The sequence below is a fragment of the Copadichromis virginalis genome, linkage group LG5 (assembly GCF_057382275.1).
Source record: "Copadichromis virginalis isolate Kocher_CV1m ecotype Utaka linkage group LG5, C_Virginalis_male_GT1.1, whole genome shotgun sequence".
In the NCBI taxonomy this organism is placed as follows: domain Eukaryota; kingdom Metazoa; phylum Chordata; class Actinopteri; order Cichliformes; family Cichlidae; genus Copadichromis; species Copadichromis virginalis.
In genome coordinates this window covers 19,887,202-19,912,309 of record NC_140622.1, presented here as the reverse complement: position 1 = coordinate 19,912,309, position 25,108 = coordinate 19,887,202, and the positions used below count along the sequence as shown (strand labels likewise).

At 39.6% G+C, this 25,108-nt stretch overlaps 1 protein-coding gene across 4 annotated transcripts in view; it reads left to right on the top strand.

Moving 5' to 3' along the window:
- Positions 1–1,177: 1,177 nt before the first annotated feature.
- scn8ab (sodium channel, voltage gated, type VIII, alpha subunit b) overlaps positions 1,178–25,108 on the top strand; it is a 45,546-nt gene continuing 21,615 nt past the window's right edge. For 2 of the 4 annotated variants that reach the window (XM_085456521.1, XM_085456519.1), the window contains exons 1-9: positions 12,612–12,696; positions 12,791–12,919; positions 14,924–15,015; positions 18,859–19,077; positions 19,261–19,324; positions 19,987–20,128; positions 20,712–20,918; positions 20,999–21,280; positions 23,563–23,886. In XM_085456521.1, the coding sequence (XP_085312647.1) occupies positions 12,617–12,696; positions 12,791–12,919; positions 14,924–15,015; positions 18,859–19,077; positions 19,261–19,324; positions 19,987–20,128; positions 20,712–20,918; positions 20,999–21,280; positions 23,563–23,886 (1,539 nt within the window). In that variant the 5' untranslated portion in view covers positions 12,612–12,616. Of the gene's footprint in view, positions 1,261–4,615; positions 4,954–12,268; positions 12,388–12,606; positions 12,697–12,790; positions 12,920–14,561; positions 14,654–14,923; positions 15,016–18,858; positions 19,078–19,260; positions 19,325–19,986; positions 20,129–20,711; positions 20,919–20,998; positions 21,281–23,562; positions 23,887–25,108 lie in introns of those variants that run through there. The other 2 variants (XM_085456522.1, XM_085456520.1) reach the window with 2 other exon arrangements.

Genomic DNA, 25,108 nt, shown 5'->3' with positions numbered 1-25,108 from the left:
CATCCAATATTGATTTTTGGCCTTGTGTTTTTGTGCAAGGAGATTTCTCCAGATTCTCGGAATCTTTTGTCAATATTATGTGTTATAGACGATAGGATATTCAAAATGTTCACAATGTTTGAAGAAGATTATTCTTAAATTGCTCCACAATTTGTAGACAGTTGTGCTCATCTTTAACATGCTAAGATGCTCTTTTATTTACCAAATCATGTTACTGAGCAGTTGCCAGCAGTTGCCACTGCACAGGCTCAAACTTTTTTTTCACGTGACTGTATTTACAGTGATGCTGTGCTTTTCCAGTTAGAATAATTAGATGCAAATGCTGCCATCAAATTCCAAGCTAATATTGAGCTGAGGTAATATTTCTCATGAAATGTTAAAATGTTTCAGTTTAAACACGTGGTGTATTTTCTCTGTTCTGATGTGAACAAAATGTGGATTTATGAGATTTTCAGAGCACTGCATTCTATCTTTACTTACATATTACAACATATTACAAAACAACCCAACATTTTGGAGCAGGGCTATTATATACCACTGCTGGTATATACCTTATATTTTGTCTTCTTTCAACTGTATTGCATGCTTCATCCTGTCACCCCAATGCTACAAGCTCCTTAATCATGGGATGTACTTAGTTCTTCACAGGACTGCACAGACTCAAACTTTCTTTCTCACATGACTGTATTTACAGTGATGCTGTGCTTTTCCAGAAAGGAACTTATAAAAAAAAATAGCAATTCTGGTTTTGTATCTGCTTATTTATGACACAAGGTGTGACAAATTTCGTGTTAAACTTAATTCTACAAATCAGTTGTATTGAATGCAAATTCTATGTAATCTAAGCAATAAAGTAATATTAAACAAATTATTTGTTTTTTGGTTTGGTTTATTAATTTGCAAAAATTAAAGATTAAGGTATTTTGCTAACTGCTTACAAATCCCAACCAGAACACGAACGAGTTATCTTACACGAGTAGCGTACACTGTCCTTTTTTTTTAAATAAAAAAAAAAAATAAAAAAAAAATAAAAAATACATTTCCTTACGACGCTGCGGTCTCTCGTCCGTTATTGAAACCAGAGGCATTTACCGACACTCCCCAACAATTTGCTGAGAGTCATCAATTATGCAGGGTAGCCGCACGCACTGGGAAGGAAGATAGCAGCAACAATATGGCGACAGCCGCATTTACTCCCGGCTCTTTCTCACATCTGCAGTTCGGTGACAGCTGTCTGGATTTCTGTTAATGCGAGAAAAAGTAAGTAGACCTTATTTTTTCTGCTTTGTCTTTTATTTCACGTCACGGGATGGATCTCGGTCTTACTTTGTCGACTGACTGCATCCCAGTGCCGCAGAGCGGTCCCTCTCTCAGCATCTTTTCCCAGCGTCTGTGGAGGGCTCCTTGCCAGTACATGGACTAATATGTAAGCGGGGCGGCAGGCAGAAGTAGCCAAGATGTGATTTATGGAATGAAAAACAGCCATCGAAATGCGACGTGGTAGAAAAAGGGGAGACGGGAGGTTGTTAAGGGAGTTGGCCCGCCGCTGGATAATAGGCTATGACATTTCAGTGTGTCGGGATGTAAAACACAGCCTACGCATATAAGTGAGATCATGTCAAACTTCTGTCAGTGGCTACAGCAACTATGGTGTGTGCTCTCAATGGCTACGCGAATAATGCGCCCCTGGCAAAAAATCATCCTCCCAGCATTTCCAGCTTTGTGCCATTATTTTCTAGGCTAACTGATAGTTTTACCCCCTCCTCTGCCACCCCCACACTCCACCTCTGTGCCCCCCTCCCTCTTTCAGTCTCTTTGGAGACTGTATTGCAGGAAGAGGTAGGTGCGTCTGTAGTTTGGCAGTCCTCAAAGGGGACCACGACACCCCTTTCTAGTCTTTTCGTGCAGTATTTCCCGCGGTGGTGGTACTCTGTAAACCTGCATCACAAGGAGTCTATAGATCTCCGAGGTCTATAGATACGGGTGCGGTGGCTAAGCTGTAACATTAAGGCCATTTTAGTTTCGTTTATTTTCTGCAAAAAGCCCAATTTCACTTTCTGTTGGGCGAACTGGGTTGTGCTGACTTCGTGTGTGTTTTTGTCGGTCCAGAAATGAGTATTCGGGATGTAGCTTGTGCATTTAACTGACCTACTAGAGTCAGAGCCCATATAGCAGCAGTAAACCACACTGCAGTATTTTAGGCTATGGCCCTATAGAACAACGGCGCGCCTCAGTAACAGTGGACTTTACCCTGGACTGCACAGGCTACATATCAGCATCACCAGGCCACTTTCATGGCAAGACGTAGAATATTAAAGAGGGAGTGGGTGGTCTTAATCCCACAAAGGGTAGAAGTTCTCTAAGAAATAGGAAGATGTGTGTTTGATTTGTGTTCAGTTTTACCGCACAGCTCCCTGAAGGGAAGAGCTCTGTAATAATTGTTTCTCTTTCCTCGTCTGTTCTCTGAGGACAAACGGGTTCAGATGAATAATCAACTCATCAAATTCCCACTCAGGACATCAAAACTTCGGGCCTACCTGAAATAGAGTCAGCTCTGTCATCCCCGTATATGATATGAGGGGGTTACTTGAGCCCCCTTTCATATTTGGCAAGCAGCTTATTTTCTCAGCAACGCTTTCGTTTTGATGGCATTTAGAGGCTGGCAACGTTTAGACTTCGCTGCAGGAAATGAAGGATGAAGTTCTGTCCGATCCATGTGACTCTGATGCAAGAGCCCCGTACGCCTCCTACTCTGGAGCACAGTTGTCTCCGCGGTGTCCTGATAGCTTCATCACATGTCAGGTCATCATCAGAGAGAGAGAGAGAGCCGAATCAAAAGCTTCTCTTTCCTTCACCGGGAGTGCGGCCGCTGTGCGCCTGGATGCCTTTCCTATGCGCAGAGGGCGCAGCGTCACGGCTCTTTTTCAATGGGAGGCAACTGAGGCTCTCGGAGTTTTGGGGCTTTTCTATCATCCATTCCTTATTTTCACTTTGAGCGGATTTTAATCAAACCGAGACCGGGTTGGCTCTGCGGAATTTAGCTCCGGCTGTGTGCGGTAGCATTCACTGCAAATTATGTAAGAGTGACCCGAGCGGCGCTTTTAATTCGAGAAAAAGTCCTATTTTTGCACTTTTTAAAAATGTTTTTCATGTTATCCTTTAAGTTTTGCTGGAAATCATAAAAACGACATCTGCAAAATTTCGAGCAGTTTTACTGCCTGTTTTTTTTTTTTTTTTTTTTTTTTTAGATTTGTCCCAGCTTTACCTGTGAGTGCACACGAACTGCTGGTCATGCTATTGCATCCTGGTTTGAATCACCTTGACGGATCAATTGATGTAGCGTTGGTGGAAGGAGACTTGGAGGTTGTGCCGTGGTTGGGTTACTTAAATCGGACTTCGTTCCCCTTCTTTTTTTCCAACATATACTCAGATACCGGGTTGCCGGATCTCTCTCTGCCTGTGGATTGCTTTTGAGTTCGTTTTTGATTTATACCCAGGTCTGTAACCTTGCCATTGTTCCCCTAAATGTTTTGCACACACTCATGTTTGAATTTTTGACTTGACTGTTTAATACAGTGTATTATAGAGCATGCACAGCCATCTGGGGACTGAAATCTATCTATTCAGGGTGCATGAAGACAGTATTATAACCTTACTTTTAAGCAATGAGTCAGAGTATGAGAGGCTAAATAACAGTGACCAATTCATAAAATCATTTATGCATTACTGTGTGAAACGGTTCTGTGCCTAAGAATGTTAAACGATTATAAATCAGTAATTAATAAAGTTAATCAATCATTTAACTGTTGTTACAGGATGTCGGATACCAGGAATGTGGCATTTGTAAAGTGTATCACAGTAGGGGTCAGGTGGATGAATTTGTCACACTGAATCACAAAAACTGTGATTTATGGGCAAGCTAAATGTATTTTAAAGCCAGCTCATCATGCACAGTGAATATTTACATTATCATCATGGATGAAACCCCACCCTGACTCGCATTAAGTTTATTAAGTTCTTTTGGTGACAGTGTTCTCATGTCTGACTTTACTGAAATGAGAAATGTCTGGTGCTTTCTGGCTTGTGTGTTTGTTTTGCACTGAAGAGGGCTGAATTTGCCTGTGTGCACTTAACATTTCTACTAGCAGCAAGAGCTGTTTGAACTCCACCATAGCTTAGTTTTTCCATATCTGGGTTTATCATTTCCATAGCTGAAAGCTGCACATACGCTGCTGCAGAGTTGGATATCTCTTCTAGTGAGAGCTACCACTTTCACATTATGGTTTTTCATTTTATTCTTCACTACTTTAGGCGCTGTGTAGCTGCAAATAAAATGTAAAGTAAATGCAGAATTTAATGTCAGATATATTTTGAAGGAGAGGCTATCAGACGTACAGTGCATAAACTCAAGAAGAGAAAACTTGACACGTCTCCTTGTTATGTAAAGTTGGGGTCACAGAGGTGAGAACAAAAGGGAATTCAATGCTGTCTGTGTGCCTCAGTCATTAAGGCTGATGGTTAGATGCTTGCACTTTTTATGTCTTTTAACCCTCTTTTTCTCTTTGTTGAGTATCTGTTCTCACTCTTCCACCCTTTATCGTTGTCTTCCTATCAGAGCTGGATGTCTGGGATGGAAAACAAATAAAGAGGAAATAGCTGCAGGATGAAAACATGGCCGCACCCCTTCTTGCACCCCCAGGACCTGACAGCTTCAAGAAATTCACCCCGGAGTCACTCGCTAATATCGAGAAACGCATCAAAGAAGAGAAGAACAAGAAGCCGCCCAAGCCAAGATCAGACAGCAGTCACCGCGACACATCCGACGAAAATGAGCCCAAGCCCAACAGTGACCTGGAGGCTGGGAAGAGCCTGCCGTTCATCTACGGCGATATCCCTGATGGAATGGTGGCCACACCACTGGAGGATTTGGACCCGTTCTACCTGAATCAGAAAGTAAGTTGTTATACAGCCTTACTCCACTAAACAAATGTCCTCTTCTTACCAGACAAACACTACATATATTAAATCAAGTTTAAGGATTCCAACTCTCTTGAATTCTCTGAATAGTATTAAACCATTGTCCTGAACCCCCTGATGGGCAACTGCCATCACTGTAAACTTAACACATTAGGTGATTTGAAATGAACAACAAATTTAGATCTCATATCACTTCAAGCAGAAAAATCAAATTATTGTTACCACAGAGCTAGAGATAACAAAGATGACCTTGAGGCAATCAAGTGCTTTTCAAAACTATTTTTTAGTCATGGTACTGGGGCTTCGAGGCAGTCATTAGAGTGTGCTTTGATAATATAAAATATCTGTGAGTTTACATATATGTTTTTTTTTTACTACACTTGTACAATGAAAGCAAAGCTGAGGAAGAAGGACATTTGGCTCGTGCAACACTGCAGGGCTGCTGTGGAATGCAGTTCTTGGGCAGCGGTTAGTCTCGGGTTTCTGCAGGGTTGATTAATAATATGTGTTAATGCATAATAAAGATGATGTAACAGCTGGAGGGGACGACAAATTTGCCTTCATGTTTCAGTGCTATTGTGAACTGAATTCTGTTACGACAAAGCAAACTCCCACATAACAAGTGCTCTGTCAGGATGGCGGAGGAGAAAAAACGATCTAACTGGATTGTGTTTATCAGCGCAGCATATGTGTGTGATTTCTTTTTTGAGTTTTAGTGTTAAACAGTACATTTCTTTAATTTTAAAATAGATAAACCAGAAAAAATCAAAGGTTTTCTCAGTGTTCTCTCAAAATCATTGTTACGCAGCGTTTGTACCAAACTCCAAACTCATATTTCCCCCCCAAATCATGTATTTCTTATTAATGAGACCCACGGCGCTGAGATTCCTGTCACTCCATACTAGGAAAAGAGGAATGAGTAGTGGAAGGCAGAAGATGGCAGAAGGGGACAGGGAGTGGAGAGAAAAAGGCTGGAGTGTGCAATAGTACTTTCAGCTGTGTATAGGTGGGGAGTAGCCAGTCTCCAGTGTGGTAGCAGGGATAATGTGTAAGAGAATCTGTGGGCTCTGTAGACGCCAGAAGCCCAGTCAGCAAGACTCGTGATCTCAACGAGAAGCACTTCCTCGTAGCCTGGATGGAACTATTAAGTACATGTGCCTTTTCTTATCTATTGAGCCAAAGCCCTGATTCAGCAGTGTGTATATATATATATATATATATATATATATATATACACACACTACTGAATCAGGGATATTCAGTTGGAATATTCAGCATTCTTAAAAAAAAAAAAAGTCAAAAAGTGTAAAAATGTCATTTTGTTACATGAAACATTAAATTTAATGAAATCTGGTCAAATGAAATTTACTTGATTCAGTTTATGTTAAGCTGTTCGTTAGCTGTTATGTTTTCTGATAATGATTTATTATTTGAATAAATAAACATTTGTCTTTATATATTTCATTTGCTATTTTCTTAAAATAATTGCTTCATGTTTACAAAGGCCAAGAATAATTTTTCAGATTGATCTAAATCTTCCTGCAGAGTTTTCTTTTAAACAGTAGTGTAATGATAATCAACCCCCTGTGTATTTATATGCTCTTACTGTCCAGATGATTTGCGGTACATGGCGGAAGTATTCTTTAAAATGGTTATGATGACATGATAACATCTACATTATCAGTATACAGGGTTCTGCTTCAAACGAAGTAGCATAGCATAGTATTTCCACATGGTCTTTGACCAGAATATCATGCGAGAGGTCTTTTAGACTTATATTTCTTCTGTTGGTACAAAAGTTAATATAATACCGTATAATTGCTGCAGGTACACTTATGTGCTGTGTCAACATGCATAAGCTAAATAAGATCACTCAGAAATATAAAAATGCCTCACTGGCGACTTACAGCCACAGTCCTTAGTTTGTTTGTTTTTAAATCCTCTGAGCAGCTCTGTTGGTGCAGCTGTGACTATGCTGCATGGCTGAAGAACACATTTACACTAAATTAGGTAAATAAGGTATGGGTGCTAAACTTTTACACTTCCATCCATCTTTGGCTTCACTGATTCCTGCATACAGTATGTGTTTCTGAACATATCAATACAGGTTTTGATTTCTCTTTATTCTGCTCAGTCACGATTTGCTTCCCTTATCGCAGCTAATTATGTGGTGAATTAGCAACATCATACCATCTTTCGTACCAGTGAACTGCCTAATCCACTCATGTATTTAACTTTGATCATAACCATGGAATTTACTCTAGTTAGTTAGTTCCTCTTACTCCCCCCCCCCCCTGTTTCTGCAATCACCTTTTCGGGCTGCTCGTCTCCTCTGCTCAACCCACCATCGCTCACCGCTGCGCTGTGTGTCAATGAGTGTGTCTGAGCGCGTTCATGTGTGTTTGCGTGTGTGTTACCATCAGCTGCAGCTGCAGGAAACCTGATCACAGCACTTTAATGCAGTGTTAAAGTGGTACTGTGTGGAGAAAAAGAAGCTCTGGTTTTGTTAGTTTGAAAGCTTGATGTGCTTTCTGTATGTGGCATTTCTGTAACTGTCGTATTCTAGCAGCACCCAGTCTACCAGTCTGCACAGGCTTGTGCAGGGCAGCAACTGCTAGTGGGTGCACAAGGGGAGCTCACAGCGAAAAGAGCGGTTGCTTCTGAAGCTCAGCATGTAGCACTGCACACACCATTACATTATGTCCCTATCCCATCATCTCTGTCAGTGTGTTTGTCTATCTCCTTTACTCCCCTTTCTCCTCTCCTGTCCGCTGCCTCCTCTCTAGCATGTTCTTTTCTTTCGCGGTGTAGTAAATTAGAATGAAGCCCAGGCTTTAGTGCTCTGTCTGAGTCCTCAGTCTCTGATGACACAGCATCCTCCTGTTCTGAGCTGAGTGAGGAACGGATAGAGGGAGGGGAGGGGGGTTGAATGTGCTTTCACTGCTAGCCAGGTTGGTATTAAGAGGGAAGGTAGGGTAAGGGGTGGAAAGTGTTTGGTTTTTGTTTGCAGCACAGCATATGGGTAAGGAAGTGGGATGACGCAGTTTTTCTGATACAGGTGAATTAGCTTTGAGTCATTCATATTTAGATGCGACCGTCTGTCCACTGAGTTTCGACGGCAGCGAATGAGCTATATTTGCTGACACTTAGTAATTAATTAACATGTCTCGTGATGCTGGTTTGCCATAAAGGAAGTGCTATGGAAATAATACTTTGTCAAGTCTAACAATACTTTTACTTTTCCATAAATGTATTCTAGATTGACTTTGTCCATACCAGGTACACTTTACAGATTGGGTTTTTGACCGTTCTCGCTTGCAAAAGTGTACCAGATCACGACAGAAATAATATCTACTTTGCCACTTTATTGTTTGGTCAGCATCTTAAAAGGGTAAAAAACTGCATGTTTGTCTGGTTTGGGTTATAAATGATTCTAATGTAATCGTTTGTGCATTTTTGTTTGATCTGCTTTATACATTTTTTATGTCCATCTTCTAATACATGTGCTGATCACAAAGACTTAATTGTTGTCAGTTTCATAAAGAAGTAATTAAGAGAAATAAACCACCTCTTCCCTGCGACTTACTTACTATAATCTCCCCTTTAAGATTTCATTGAGCTTTCTTTGTTTCTCTTTCGTCCTCTTCTCATCTCTAAGTTTCTCTCTCTGCTGCATGCCTACCAATTCCTCCTACTCCTCCTCCTCCCTCCATCTACCCATCCATCTCAGGTTTGGCTCTCTCATCTCTGCAGCTCTTTGGCTTTCTGTTCTGCATCACTCCCCCTCCATCCTCTTATCTGTCTCTCTTTGGCTCTCTTTGCTTGTGTCCCGTACCTCCATGTGTCCGCTCCATGCAAACACAAGCACATCTGCAAGTAGACTGCCATTGTAGCTGCATTCTGTCTCCTGATTCTTGCATGTGCTTTGTTGAGAGTTATTATCATTTCCACAGCTTTGCAGCAAAGGTGGCTTGGTAGAATGAAGCCCGACCTGCTGAGTCGTGCATTTAAAGGTGTGCATATTCATTTGTTTATAGCAATATAGATCAGTGCTATTGTGATAAGCGTATGCACTGTACCTTCATGCACTTTGTGTGAATGACTGCAGTAATCATTATGTGCCGCACAGTCATTTGTTTGGTACTTATCTACTATAGCCACTCTATTTGATTGTATGTTTATCCATTTGAAGAGATGCAATTGAACCACTCGTTCACTACATGTTAAATATTTTCATCCCGCTGGAATGCTTTGTGAAGGCTAAAACCTTAATTTCATATTGATGAACTGATTCACTGTCTGTGATCCTACTTTACAGAGTTTGTTCAAGAAATTAATTAAACCAGGGAAAATTGTTCTGTCAGTTAGGCGCTTTGAAGAATTTAAACAGTCAAAGTTATCCTTCACACATTCACTCAGCTGCTGATTTCATTGGTTGGACTCAGGATGGTGGCTGCTAACGATGGCATGCTTCACGTGTGTGCCTGTTTTCTTGTGCAGGTCCTTCCATCTAGTTTTATTCTTTAAAAACTGTGAAAAGTGAATTCCAGTTTACAAAATACTCTTATAATTTATATCTGACCACAAAGATTTGCTCCCATTTTTGGGATCAGGAACAAAAGTTGGACTGTCCTTTTTTTTTACTCATATGTTTTTACTCATACGTTAGTTCGACTTTTTTTTTTTAAGAATATGACTTAGGATGTGCAAAAATAGCCTGTAAAAATGACACGTTTACTAAAAGAATTCATTCATTCACTATATATAAGGTTCAGCGATTCATTGATTATATGATCAATTAAGGAAACTGCCTGACATTTGCGAACCTTGTAGTAATCATGCCAAGTTTGCGTCAACAGTAGATTTTTCTGTCTCCAGGCTGAGACAATTCATAAAGTAGTTAGAAAGCCTTTACAATTGAGTCTACGGAAGTTTCTGCATTCCCAATGCAGCAGAGGGTGACCTGGAGTACTGTGAAAAAATCTTGATCCACTCCTCTTTTCTGTGCTGCTAAGGAGCCAGACGTTCTTGTAGTTTTGGTTTTTTTTGTGGATACCATCTGCCTTTTCTGTCATTTTCAGTCCAGTCCTTTGAAAATAATCACAGACACACTGCTAGTGCATTAAAAACATGAATAGATAATGAGACACACACAGTAGAAAACTATCACTCATGGATTGACCTCCCCAGAGCTCGGACCTCAAAATTACCGAAGGAGTGTGGGATCATCTTGACAAAGAACATAATAAGACAGTCAACATCCACAGACGAGCATTGAATGTCCTCGAGGAAGCCTGGAGAACTATTCCTGAAGACTGCTTAAATTACAAAAAAGGCTTGGCAAATTGTACAAGCTCTGTTTTTGCCTTATAGACTATATTTCGATGTTTGCTTGTTCATGCTTCAATAAAATGCAGCACCTTTCCACCCTGTATTCTTAGCAAACGGGATGGGTAAAGATATACCATACTACAATATGGATTACTATACAATAGAGACTCAGGTTTTATGATGACTCAGGTTTTTAAAAGCATCAGTAAACCCATATGACTTATCTATCGCAATATCCTTGACATTGATTAGCCTATCATAGTCTTGCACAGTGGGCATATGCTGCTAATGAGATATTCCTGTTCTTCCATCCCAATGCTGTATTGGTGAGCGAAAACCTTCACTTGACCTCTGGGAGAGATTTACCCTTTGGACAAGACTTGGACAAGTCTGTGATTTCCTCTTTTTTCTGTGGTCATTAAGTAGATAATCCTTTTTATTTTTCAAAAAAAAAAAAGAAAGTAAGAGGATATTTTGAGTAGTGGTTATGATCTATGGACAAAAAGCAGCAGGGAAGGGAAAAGGAGGGGAAGAGTAAGGAGTTGTCTGATCTAGAGGATACATTTTGTCTTTAGCCAGACTAAGGGAACTATTTTTGATTTAATTAGTTTTCTGGACACCACTTGATTCAGGACACTTTGAGTCGCCTCCTCGTTTCTTTTCCCCTGGTGGATATCCCAAACTCACGGTGTGTGTATTTGTGATGTGGTTACTAAAGACCAAATGCATCTATCATATGGGTTATCACTACAGAAGTACAAGGATTCCTCGTCCTTTTCGTCTTCTTCTTCTTATCATTACTGTTACTATTATTATTTCCATATCGATTAGCTCAATGAACTGAGCTAACTGATAATTGATATCCATCCATAACATTTTATGAATGCAAGCTCACTGCGATATAAATGATTAGCTTTTGAACTAAGAGGATAGAATTGCTGTTCTTCAGTGAGGGCATAACAAAGAACATGATCAGTTTTCTCCATATAGTGGCAGCTGATATTGTCAGTGATGTCATAAAGACGCAGAAGAGGCTGTTGTGAACAAAGACAAATATCCAGGCAGCGTCCACATTCATAACTCACTTACATTTACATCCAAACAACACATTTATAAATTGTCAGTGAACCATCTCTAAACTGTATTGCATGTAGATACAGAAAAAAAGAACAAGTGCTTGCAGCAGCTGCAGCTATGAATGCACAGTATCCCTGTGTTTGTTTGCAAATAATCCCTCTTACTGTCACCTCCCATAGTTTTGTCCAACACTGGGCTCAAACATCCACAAACCTCCACAAACAAACACACAATGCTGTCTCACCCCAGTGCCCAGCCCCACTTGGCCCGGTGCTGTTTATGGGTGGGGACCGGAGCAGTCGTTGAGAGCCTAGAGTCAGCAGATCTGCCCTGATCGATGACAGCATTTGCCATCTCCTTCCAGTAAGAGCTTTAAACTTGGGATGAAGAGAGACATTTGGCCACGAAAAGGAGAGTTTCCCATGTGCCTGTCTGCTGATCCTGAAGCTGCTCAAAGCTTTTATCAGGGGGAAAGCTGGCCAGGGCAAAGTCCCAGTCTGATGTAAGAAGGACAGAACTGTAACCCTGATTCCTGGGTGAATGATCACCCATGTCAGTAGAGACTCTTACTGCTGCTTTCTATGTACCTTTATCTCTTTATTACCGTTTTTAACCTGTATACTTAGATCATTGCGGGGTAATTATTTCCAAATACGTATAGTCACAAACCAATAAGCAGGAAGCACAGTATAAACTCCAGTATTACAATCAGCCTTGTAGATACAGAAGAAACCAGTGTATTCAGAGGTCAGCTCAGTAAGCTCTATCATCATACTTTCAATAAGATAATATGAAGGTCTTCAGACTGTTTACTGAATATTTGACATAGAAGTGTTTGTAGGGTTTGTCTGTCTCACTATCTCTGTCTCTCTCTCTTTTTCAGACGTTTATAGTCTTAAACAAGGGGAAAACACTCTTCCGCTTCAGTGCCACGCCCTCCTTGTACATCATAAGTCCTTTTAATCTATTTAGGCGAATAGCTATTAAAATTTTGATACATTCATATCCTTTCAAGTTATTTGATTTGTTTGCCTTATAGTGAATGAAAACATTTTTTCTGTTTGCTGTTGAAGTGGCCAGCTCATTGTAAGTTATTTTAATGAACTATAAGGACTAAATGTCCCTGCTGACTGCTCTTCTTTAAGTTTGTCTTTAATGTTAAAGCCATTTTTCAGTTATTATGGACGCAACTGTTCAGTCTTTCCTTAACTGTGTTCTCACGCTATTCAGCATGATCATCATGTGTACGATTTTGACCAACTGCATATTCATGACATTCAGCGATCCCCCGGAGTGGTCCAAGCAAGTAGAGTAAGTCCACCTCCATACTTCTCCTCAGCAGTCATATCCTCATTTGATGTTCTCCTCACCTTTTTTGTCCTCTTCTTTTTTTTGTCCTTGAAAGGTATACCTTTACAGGTATCTATACGTTTGAGTCACTCACAAAAATTGTTGCCCGAGGTTTTGCCATCGACGGGTTCACCTTTCTCAGAGACCCTTGGAACTGGCTGGACTTCATGGTCATTTCAATGGCGTAAGTACTTCAGAACACATTGATTTGTAATCAACAAAAATACGACTTCTCCCATATGAAAGATAAAACTCGCAGCTTGAAAACGGCACAGATAAATATGCACTGTCTGAGTCTTCTTTTGCAATCTTGACTCAGATTATATTTGTATTTAAAGTTTATATTTTATTGATCATAGAACAGCCAACAACTGCGACTTTGAGAAGTTGAAAGATTGGAATCAGATCAGGGTGTTTGTGCATCCTTCAAAAGTCTCGAAACTTCTTAAAAACAAATTTTCTGTTATAAGGCGTTTAAAATGATTGAATTGACTTAACTTCAGTTGGGATGGGTCCTAAAAGTTTTCAGTCTGCCATACGTATTGATAATAAACACATAAGGACAGTCTCTTTTCCTTAGTTTTCTTTAGTTTTATCTTATTCTCTTTTTCCTGAGCTAACATAATAACGTATTTAAAGTGGTATGGGAAAGGTCCTAAACTTTTCTAAAAAGTTGAAACATTAACATGTTTACCATATGAAAGTTTCTGGCATATTGTACTCATACTTCATAGCACAGTACCTGCATTCATTTTAGAAATAAGCTCCTTATTTGATCATTTTCTATTCAGCCGTCATACTTCTTTAGTTTCTGAGCTATTTTGTTCTGGCCCATCTTAAATGAGCTCAGTGAGTTTCTGGATGCATTTTGCTGTTGATAATATGGTATTAAAATGCATTTGTTTATGCACTGATAAATTTTAGGTTTTGTTAAGGTTTTCAGAAGTGCTCCTGAGCCCATTTAATGATTTCCACTGCAGAATTATTAGTCTGATCTTGATGCATTCCCACCTGCTGGCAAGAAGCTTGGGGCCATTCAGTACTGGTTTTCAGCCTCGTCCCTCGCATAGAAACTCTAAATTATACCATACACTTCTCAATTTAGGGTTCAAAAATTCTTAAAGCTCCCCTCACTGTGACGTCTGAAAGACCCCACCTACCTGGGATGCTTTTAACCCCCCTGGCAAATTAAAAAAAAAAATCAAACATCAGTTTGCTTATATGAGTTTTAATCTGACACTTTTGTGCAATTTATCAGTCATGTTTCTTATCAACACTTTTTTCATTGCCAGTTTGCTCTTGCCTGGGTATAGATTATGAATTTCTTTCCTTTTTCCTGTTTGCCAAGTCGTGCATGTGTGAAGGCAACAGGGGTTAGTTAATTTGAGAGAATGAAACCATTTATCGCTTTATTCACAGTTAAAGTGATTGTAAGTTGTAAGTAAAGTTGATTGTAATGCACTCAAAATAATATTCATGCCCAAAAACGCTTTAGTGTAATTTAATTACATATAAATTTTACAGTACAAGGTAAAACAAAATTTTCTTGATTTGCATACATCCAGTTTATACCAAGCAAATTTTCCTTACCAGTTAATTATTTGGATAAATAAATCATGGATTTTATATTTTTCTGTTGCATTTTGCATTTTTGGGTGTGATTTGTGTTGATATTTTTAAAATGAAACACTTCAACACAATGACTAATCCACATCACTCCATCACAGTTGCTGATGATGCTTATTCACATAGTCTGTATTAACCTCTTTCTTTCTTTCCCCTGGTCAGCATGGCTGCTGAGTAACTGTATCTGATCCACCTTGCAGGTATATAACAGAGTTTGTAAACCTAGGCAATGTGTCAGCTCTGCGTACGTTCAGGGTTCTGAGGGCTTTGAAAACAATTTCAGTTATCCCAGGTAAGAGAGTCCAGGTGTTTGTGTTTGCGGGTGGGCGAGCCACGGGGTTGATGTTAGGTGTGGTTTTGTTCCACTCCCTCTCCTCTCCTCTTCTCTCTGCGTTCTCTTCCCACTGGTTGAACAGGTGTTCTTGCTCTCACCATGGTGTCCCTCCTGGTCTTCGATGGTGGTGCTGGTGTCGTGTTCTTGCGCATACGTGCGTGTAGTTATCGTGTGTGTGTGTTGTGTGTCATGGGGCTCTGTTCTGTGTGTCATCCTACCTTGTTACAGATATATAACAGAGTTTGTGGACCTTGGGAATGTCTCGGCGCTGAGAACGTTCAGGGTTCTCCGAGCACTGAAAACTATTTCTGTCATTCCAGGTGAGACTCCCATTTAAACACTAAGGCTGAGCTTACATTACCTCTTAGCTCTATTTGATTCTTTCATTTTAGTCTTTCTTTTACTTTTAAAGAAGGTATTGATTTTGAATTATTTCCTTTGTTGTTTAACTTTTTATTTTTTATTATAATCAAAAATGGTAGCAATACATTTTTGATAGGCTTAGCAGTCTACTTGCACCTCACATTAAATTAGAAATGTCCAGAGCTGGCATAAATTAAAGGGAAAAGTTTACTCTAAAAGCCATTCTGCATGTTGTTAAAAGTGATTAAATGAACAAACTAATTATTGTGAATTTTTTCACCAACTGTCAGATCAACTGTGTTCAGTTTTACTACGTTCTTTGATCCAAATTATCACTGCAGGGATTTGTTTTTAACACTATTTCATTCCCTAAGACTGCCAAGCCTAATCTGACAACTGCATGAAGCTTTGAAGTACATGCTATTACACGTTTGGCTTTAAGAGGCTATTCTTTTTATTTTATTTTATTTTATTTTATTTTATTTTATTTCATTTTATTTTATTTTATTTTATTTTATTTTATTTTAATCAGGATGTAAATAAACTTTTTTTTTCTCTTTTGAAGATCTTTATCCATCCTGGGAGTGAAAGAGAAAATATAAAGAAATATTATAATGTGTTACATTTCTTTGCACTCATTTCCTATTCTTTGGTGTGATAAGAAACTTAAGTCCTGATTTCCAAATTGACATAAGTTAGCGAGACAGCCTAAATCCACAGAGTTGTTACAAGTATTCCAAGGTAACCTTCCAAGTACCTTGAAAAACTGTACATGAGTGTAGTGTACTACTGTAATCTAAATATTTCATATGCTCTAATTTTCTTTTTATGTTGGCAACAAACAATAGGTCTCATTTCTGTATTTTTATATACATCACATTCACCCGTTGTATTTTTATGACAACTCTGTAAGCACCATCGCAGCACATTACATGCTTCACACATACAGCATACACAGACAGGGTACAATAATGTTAATTCCAAGCGTACAACACTTAGTGTGGTAAAACCAGCTTGAAGTTTCAACACCATGAGAGAGAAAAACAGATGCCCGGGATGGAAATGGTTCTTCGGTTAATGCAAGGTCATCACCACGTTTTAGACGAGTGATGCTGACATAGTCACTTCCTTCAGCCTTAGCGTTTAAATGACCTGCATGACACCTCTCATTGCCCCCTTACCCCCTACCTACAGGCACGTACTCTTCCTCACCTGTCCTCTCTTTCTCCTCTTCACGTCCTGCTTCCTCGATTGAGCCTGATTATGTCCACTGTTATCTGTTTGTTGTGCTGTTGTGTGCAGTTCATTTGTTGGATGCAGTGTAATTATAAAAGAAAGCTACTCAGGGATGTTCCCATAGATGAACACACAGATTTAAAGGAAATTAGGTCTTTTTCACATGGATCCTAAGTTACACAGTTGTACAGTTCCGATAAATCAGCTTCGTATTTCTTTAGCTCTCACTGTGTACATTGTGTACAGTTGTTATGTTTTTTTTAAAAAGAAAGTAAACCAAGTTTCAAGTCTAAGGTTTTACATATTGGGACATAAGAAAAAGGGTTAGGGTACTCTTCAGATCTTAAAATGATTTAAATACAACCTAAAATCAACAACAACACGTGACATTTTGTCCATTCTTTATTTAACAAAAAACTAAGACAAAGTGCAGAAGCAGTGTGTCAACAATATATCTTATGATTCATCAGCTTATAGAACCACTTTGAGCAACAATAACTTGACGTCATCATTTCCTGTTTGACATTATCAGTCTCTTACATTGTTGTGATGAAACCACTCTTGGACCGCCCTTCTTTACAGCGTTGCTTCAGTTCCTTAAAGTTCACTGATATTTGTTTGTCCACATTTTTTTTATCATTGTCCTGTTCAGTGACTCAATGTCAGCCAAGCCATAGCTATAGAAATGGCCTCACGTTTGAGAATATTTTGGTACACAGAAGAGTTTACGCTTTGCTTGTGCTGCTGCAAAACCAGCCCAAATCATCACCCCTCCACCACCGTGCTTCACAGTTGGTGTGAGGTGTTTGTTGTGATATGCTGTTTGGGTTTCACCCAGTGTGATGCTGTGCATTATGACCAAACATCTCCACCTTGGTCTCATTGTTCCAGACATCTTGTAGTTTCTTCAGATGGAAATTGGTGAACCTAAGTTGTGTTGTCATGTTCTTTTTAGAGAGGAAGCTTTCTCTTGGCTTTCCTCCTAAACATACTTGTTCAGTGTTTTTCTGACTATACCAATATGAACTTAACATTTTACATGCTAACTGAGATCTGTAGTTTGAAATGTAGCTCTTGGGTTATTTGCAGTTTCTCTGAACATTGCATTCAATTCTTCAGAATACCGTAATTCCAAAACATCTGCTTTTATAGAGGTGGTGCATTTGATAATCAGCACCTGGCTGTTTTTCACACACTGCTTCTGCATTTATTTATGTTAAAAAATGATGACACAGTATAATATGTCATGTCAGTTGTTCATCCATCTGAAGTTTTAATTTGGAGAATAGCTAAGGACCAGATGATTTTTATCATATGCATAACATCAGAATTAAAATTGTTCAGCTTCTTTTTATATAAATATAAATACAAAAGTGTGCCTTTCTAATGGAAACATCCCCTACAGTGGTAGTATTCGTCGTAGTGCCATATGCTCTCTGTAGAAATTGAGTGTGATTTCTTTTTAATAGTCTATGACAGAAAAATCAGTGCTGTACACTTCAGTATTGGTACGGTAAACTTTAACTAGAACAGGCCAGAGGTGATACAGTGGCCAAAGCTAAGCTTATCAATGACTAAATATTCAAAATGCAAAAACCTGCATAAATGTTAGATTTTCTCTTAATATAAACACTCATTATATTAGGTCAGCTGAGCAGCCTGCAGTCTTAATCTAAATTAATACAAGGAACGCTGGAAGTCAACAGGCAGAAAATTAGTATGTAGGCAGGGGAGACGTGGAGAAGCAGGACAGCATGTTCTTCTACGTCTAAGGTGCATAAATGTATCTGCAAACAATGGCTGTCTACACTTTTTTGTTACTTTATGGGACTACCTGTACCTGTTTATTTTTTGGATAGCAGACTATTACAGATTCTGGATGAAATATCTCACAAACTGACTGGTTTTCTGTTAAGGATGAATTAGGGCTTTAACAAAAAAAATGAAGGAATTTAATTGCATATTATTTTGAAAATGCGCCACTTTATTCTACTAAATAATAAAATAAAATTAACTTTGGTTAAAACGTAGTTAAGTGATAGTTCAATTACAAACACACAGCATACAGTAGCTAGTGCTGAATAATTAATCAGAGTTTGGGCTTACACTTGCATCAAGGCAGAAATGACAATGAAAAGCAATGCCTATGCACTGGTTTTATTCTGTAAGGGACTGCACAACACACTCTGAATGTCAATTTCTGGTATTGAGACTTGGCAGAGCAGGGTGCAGATTCTTAAGAAATCACTCCGATGCCTGCCAAGTTTAGCTTTATATAAGAATCTGCACAGCACAGGGTTAAAGACAGAATTAGTTTATACATTACCTAATTTACCCTTTTCATGCATGATTCGAGTCAGCTTAGAAGTGCAGCTATAACACTGAACCCAACACATCTAGTGCGAAAACATTTTATTTGTGTCTTATTTTGTGTATGTGTCTATGTGTGTGTGTATTTGAATGTGTATCTCGGTGTGCATGTGTGTGTGAGTTGTGCCTGTTTCCATGTGTGTGAATTTGTGCACATTTGTGTGTGTGTGTGTTATTCATATGTTAATCGACAGGCCTGAAGACCATTGTGGGCGCTCTAATCCAGTCTGTGAAGAAGCTGTCGGACGTGATGATCCTGACCGTCTTCTGTCTCAGTGTCTTCGCTCTGATTGGACTGCAGCTGTTCATGGGGAACCTGCGGAATAAATGCGTGATCTGGCCGATCAACATGACGGCTCTGTACCCGAATGGCAGCCGGGCTTTTGACTGGGGTGAATACATCATGAACACCTGTAAGTGTTGACTTTAAAACTTGATTAAACTTTGGGACGCGTATGCAGCATTAGAGATTCTTTGACTTAGTCATGATGTCTGAGGGATGAAATATTAACAGAAACGCTGACTCACTCGGGTAACACAGACTCTTTGCCCAGTGGCCAATGCAAGTGACTGCTCTCTCTCTCTTTTTTAAATAGCTAATTTCTACTTCCTCCCTGGTCAGCTTGATGCTCTGCTATGTGGAAATAGTTCTGACTCAGGGTAAGCCAGTACTTCGCTCAGTAAATCCTCACAATTATATTTATGCTATGTTTACAGGAGCTGTCTGCCATATTCCTGTTGTTCCACCACACATCTTAAAACATTATCAGAAATTTAACAGGGGGGCAGTCGGTGTTTGGGGTATTTCAGCATCAGATCCTTTTCCTGGGATGACCCAGCTAATTTCTCCAGTCACAGCCATTACGAGGCCTTGTTGACGCTTTCTTCCAGTGCAGTTACTCCTTGTGACATCAATGTATTCTTGTTTTCTTCTAGTTTGTGCTAGTGCTCCACATTCCTCCTAAATACTGCTACCTGTCATATGTTGGGCTGTGGTTTTATGCCTGTAAGATTCTGTTGAGCTCCAGCCAGTTAAACTTTTGATGCTTAGATATGGCTTATTGCTGTATTTGGAGGTGTAACAACGGCCCTGTCTTGCATATCTCCAGGGGATATTTGATCGTATTTTGATCTGATGGATTCACAGGGTGTGTAGATTAAAGAAAATCAAAAAGCACATGAGATATTTTTCATCTCGTTGCATCCAGGGCAGGGATGTAGATCAGGATGCATGTTATCTTACCTGTGTCGATGTCAAAGTGGTGCTTTTCATTCACTTTTTAAATGATGGTTTTCGGTATTGCTCTGTTATCCTCTATCAGACGATGTCCAGAGGGTTTTACATGTATGAAAGCTGGAAGGAACCCCAACTACGGTTATACCAGCTTTGATAGCTTTGGATGGGCTTTCCTCACCCTCTTTCGTCTCATGACCCAAGACTTCTGGGAAAATCTCTACATGCTGGTAAAGACTTGTTTTATTAAAGCCTCTCAGTGCCCAGTAGCTACCTCTCCCTCAAGCAGCACACTTCATCATAAAAAATATATATGAATCATCAGATTAGCATGGATGTCTGAATGATTCAGCACTTTTTGATGCTTTTAGGGACACAAATGCATGTGCAAATTCAGTATGTGCACCAAAATCTGTTAAGGTAGCTGCACTACCATGACTGTGAGCTGGAATATTTCCTGCTTCTGTAGACCATCACCATCACAAGCATAATAGCTTCTCCTTTTTTGGCAAAATAGGTTTGTGTTGTAGTGTGTGTACGTGTATGTGTGCGCAGACTATAAGGCATTGTTTCAGTATGGACGTTTTCCCGGAGAAGGTCTTCGGATTGTCGAAACATCAGAAATGCTGACATAGCACACAATATAGAGTGCATACTAAAATCCAGCAGAAAAAATCCATAAACATTAAAATAACTGTGCACCAAGGAGGATTTCAGTTATATTTTATCATTACTTGTTTCATTTTAGTCTTAATCTTGCATGATAAATTACTGATTCATTCACTTTTATGCTATGTCTGTGTTTTCTGTGAGACTCTTCGAGCTGCAGGGAAGACGTACATGATCTTCTTTGTGCTGGTCATCTTTGTGGGCTCCTTCTACCTGGTGAATCTGATCTTGGCTGTGGTGGCCATGGCCTATGAGGAGCAGAACCAAGCCACGATTGAAGAGGCACAGCAGAAAGAGGCAGAATTCAAAGCCATGCTCGAACAGCTCAAGAAGCAACAGGAAGAGACTCAGGTCTGTCATACTCTCTAATATACATACACCAATATGCATTTTTCATAGTTTTAGGTTATCATGTCTTTTTTTTCTCTCAGGCTGCTGCCATGGCGACATCTGCTGGTACTGTGTCAGAGGCTGCGTTAGAAGATGAAGGTGGGGGGCACTTGTCCCGCAGCTCCTCGGAGGTCTCCAAGCTGAGCTCCAAGAGTGCAAAAGAGCGTCGCAATCGCAAAAAGAAATGGCGACAAAAAGAGCAGGAGAAAGAGAAAGGAGACAGTGAGAAGGTGGTTAAGTCCGAGTCAGATGATGGCAGCAAGAAAAGCACCATTCGATTCCCAGGGAGTCGACTGGGAAGGAAGACGTCCATTATGAACCAGGTAAAGTTAGCGAGAAAAGCTGTAAACTCGAGAGTTTCAGCAATGGCCCCATAGACTGTATATAAAAGATGGCTGTGGATGCTGTGATGTCACTAGTGGTGTTGTGGCCTTCTAAATCGAAGTAAAAACATTAATGCTCATCCTCCAGCTTCACTGTGCTAATGTGTTAACATTATTCTAACCATAGCTCTGTTTTTAGCCACCAGGTAGCAAATCTTTATATGACAGTTAGCCCAACTTCAATAATCCTACAGACATTACTGCTGTTTAGTTTTCTGTCTTCATGTGTGTCTGAACTGATAGGAGAGCAGTACGTTTTTGTTTTTTAGAACATGGTATATCATCTTTAGAAGGAAACTTGCGAGTTAACTACCTGCTTATCTGTTAAACTTTGTAATCCTTTTTATTGTTTCCTGGATGAGCAGCCCAAAAATCTGGGCTGTCACACACACACACACACACACACACACACACACACACACACACACAACCATGGCTACATCACTTTAACATACAGACCGAAGGAGCTGGGATCTGTTGGATGAGTCACTGTACCTGTTCGTACTCTTGAATCACAGCTACCCAGATGCAAAAGGCACCAACAGAGCCCCCACATGTTAAGTTTATTGACTACAATTACTTGCACTTACACCTAGTAAAATCTATCTGTCATTCAAAACAGCCATTCCTATAATAATGTATAACTTTAAGCCTTAAAATTAAAATGGGTGAGTTGTGTAAAAAATTTTTTATTTTTGCTATAAAGTTGGACATTTTAACATGTGGGTATAGGGGGATTGAGTTACTTTTGTAGCCAGTCTCTTGTGGCCATTTAAGGAATTGCAGTGGCCAGGATTTGTATGGGGATCCAAGAAGAGCATGTGTGCTCATCCAGAGCTTGGGTGGATGTGATGATTCAGCTTCTTCCTGCACTTGGTGGTTTAAGCAGTGACCTCGTTGTGGTATCAGCTGTATCAGCCTCTCTTGAGCCACAGCCCTCTTGGGACTCTTCCTGCCACTTCAGTTGTCATACAGGCAATTTTCCTACTCTTCTTTCACTCATTGCAGGACCTTTTGAGACTTTGGTTTCTTACTACTTTGCCTACATTTGTTGGCCAGTCCTCTGTACTTTATTTGTGCTTGTACGTATTTGTATTACTTTATCTTTCCCTGCATTGCAGTTGCAGACAGGATAGAACAAAATAATAATCAAAATAACCCAAAAGCTTGCAGTGAGCTTTTCTTTCGTTAAACATTGTTACGTAGTTTTTTCTCAATGAACACCACAATGTGTAATGCTGAAGATTTTCAACATTAATACTTCACTTATTAAGATCTAATGTGTCATTTAAGTGTGACTTTTAAGATACAGATAATCGTTTTTTTTAAATGTATTTTTTTAGTAGGAAAAAAATGGACCGAGATGAACATCACTGTTTTGCCTATTTGCCACATATGTGGCGTGGTGCAGAAAAATTTAATATGTGTCTACAGCCTCAAGATATGAAGGATCATTTCTATGTTTATCATCTGAGAAGTGATCCCCTTCACCAAAGAGGCGGAAATGTGATGCAGGGTTTACTTTACAATAGAAGGCGTCTTGAGGCTACTGTCGTTGTGATTTGGTGCACTATAAATAAAATTGAACTGAATAGAAAAAAATGGGACCAGCATCTAGGTAAAATGTTATCGTCTTATTCTTATTGTCAGCAGATTAAACATATAACCCTCCAAGTTCCATACAGCTGACGAGATGGCTAAATAACAAGAGCAGCTAGTTCTGAGCTAACATTATGCCTGCTAATGTTAGACTCAAGGGTCCTAAAAATCACACTTTCTCATTGATAAACAATTCAATTACATTCTCACGTTTTACTAGTTTATTCGATAAGTGTCTGAATCTAACAAGGATTCCACTTCAAGGAAAGTTACAATAACAGTGGCTAACAGAGGCTAACGACAGCTAACAGCGGCAAAAACAGCAGAGCTTAACAACTTACACTGTGCCGCAGTCATCAATCTCCTGCTACTGAGTGGTGAGATTTTACACACTGTAATGTTATTTTTTTGGAGCAATGCAGTTCTTCTTGAAAAGCAATATAACATGTTTTAAATATATTATGGTTATATTTTGTGCCTACTGCCTGTTTCTCATTTCTTTTTAGTTCCCTTCCTCTGATTTATTCTTGTTTTATATACCCCACCTGTACACATCAACTAACTCCTGCTGTTTTAAATAACTCCTTAATTCTCCCTGTCCTCATTTATCTCTCCTCTTTCAGTCACTACTCAGCATCCCAGGCTCACCCTTCATGTCGCGCCACAACAGCCGCAGCAGCATCTTCAGCTTCAAAGGCCGTTCCAAGGACATGGGCTCAGAGAATGAATTTGCAGACGACGAGCACAGTACAGTAGAGGAGAGCGAAGACCGTAGAGGATCCCTGTTTATACCTTACCGTCGCAACAGCTACAGTGGCAACAGCCAGGGCTCATCACGCATCCATCCGCTGGCACCCCACCCTGGAGGGAAGAGGAACAGCACAGTGGACTGCAATGGCGTGGTGTCTCTCATCGGCCCTGGGCCCGGCAGACGGCTTCTGCCTGAGGTGAAAATAGATAAGGCAGCCACTGATGACAGTGTAAGGACGTCCATGGGACACCTAATACAGTTTAGGCATGATGTTGGTGGCCCGGGTTTCTGCAGCTTCTCCTTCACAACCTCTTCCCCTGCCTCTTGTTCCTCTTTTCCCTAAACCCAGTATCTCCTTTTTTCCACTCCCTGAGTACACAGAATCTGTTTTATTTTTTCACCATACACTGACTCTTAGACTTCCAGCCTGATCTAATGCCTTTTCACTTCTTTTTTTAGCAGCACTAGAAGTCACTAACCAGTTGAAAGAACATCCGCAAACTCACTCCCTTGCCAGAATCATCACCATTACTTCACTAACAGTAATGCGTAATGAGATCAGCCCTTTCGAGTTGCCCTAACAGTTCAATCACTGAGAAAAAAATCATTATTATATGAAATTCTTTTCATTCTTTACTTCTACTTCCTCATTCTTGAGGGCTTTGTACATCTGGACACATACTATTTTCTATCACTGTTCTTATCTGGAGTTCTTTTTTCTTCTTCTTCCTTTCAGCCTCACTTTCCCTCTGCTGCCTTCTCTTTCCTCCTTGCCCTCATTTATCCTCTGCTTCTGAGAAATGGATGATGCAACGACAAATATGAAAACTTTTTTTTCCTATAATAAATGTCTCTTGTCATTCTAGCTAGCATGGTTGAACCCTCTTTTATTGTCAACCAATCTACCTGCTTTTTACCTTCTCTAAAGTTTAGCATGATGTGTCACTAAATGATGTCTTGATGTCTTCCACTCTCTTGTTGACATGCATGCCACTGCATGCATTTTACTGTTTCTTAGGGATTGTATTTTTGTCATGCACATTAAATGATGGCAAAATTAGAATGTGCTACCTTAAATTCTCAAAAGTAAAAATACCTCAAATCAGATTAAATCATAATGGAAAAAAGAGGAATTGAAATTGAGCCCTCTTTCAAAAAAAAGTTTTAAATAAACCCTGGTTCTTTACCTGGTTGTGCTAATTTAAGGCACCTATTTGAGAATTTACAGTAAGAACTTGAAATGTATTTGATTATATTTTCTGGAAAATGTAGAATATCAGTACATTATTTGATACTAAAGCGACAGTTCTTTTGCCTTGTGAGCAGACCTCAGATCTCTTTCATGATTTAGATGGATCAAGTTGCATCTTGTGGCAACTGCTGTTGTAATTTGGCGCTATATAAATAAAATTGAATTG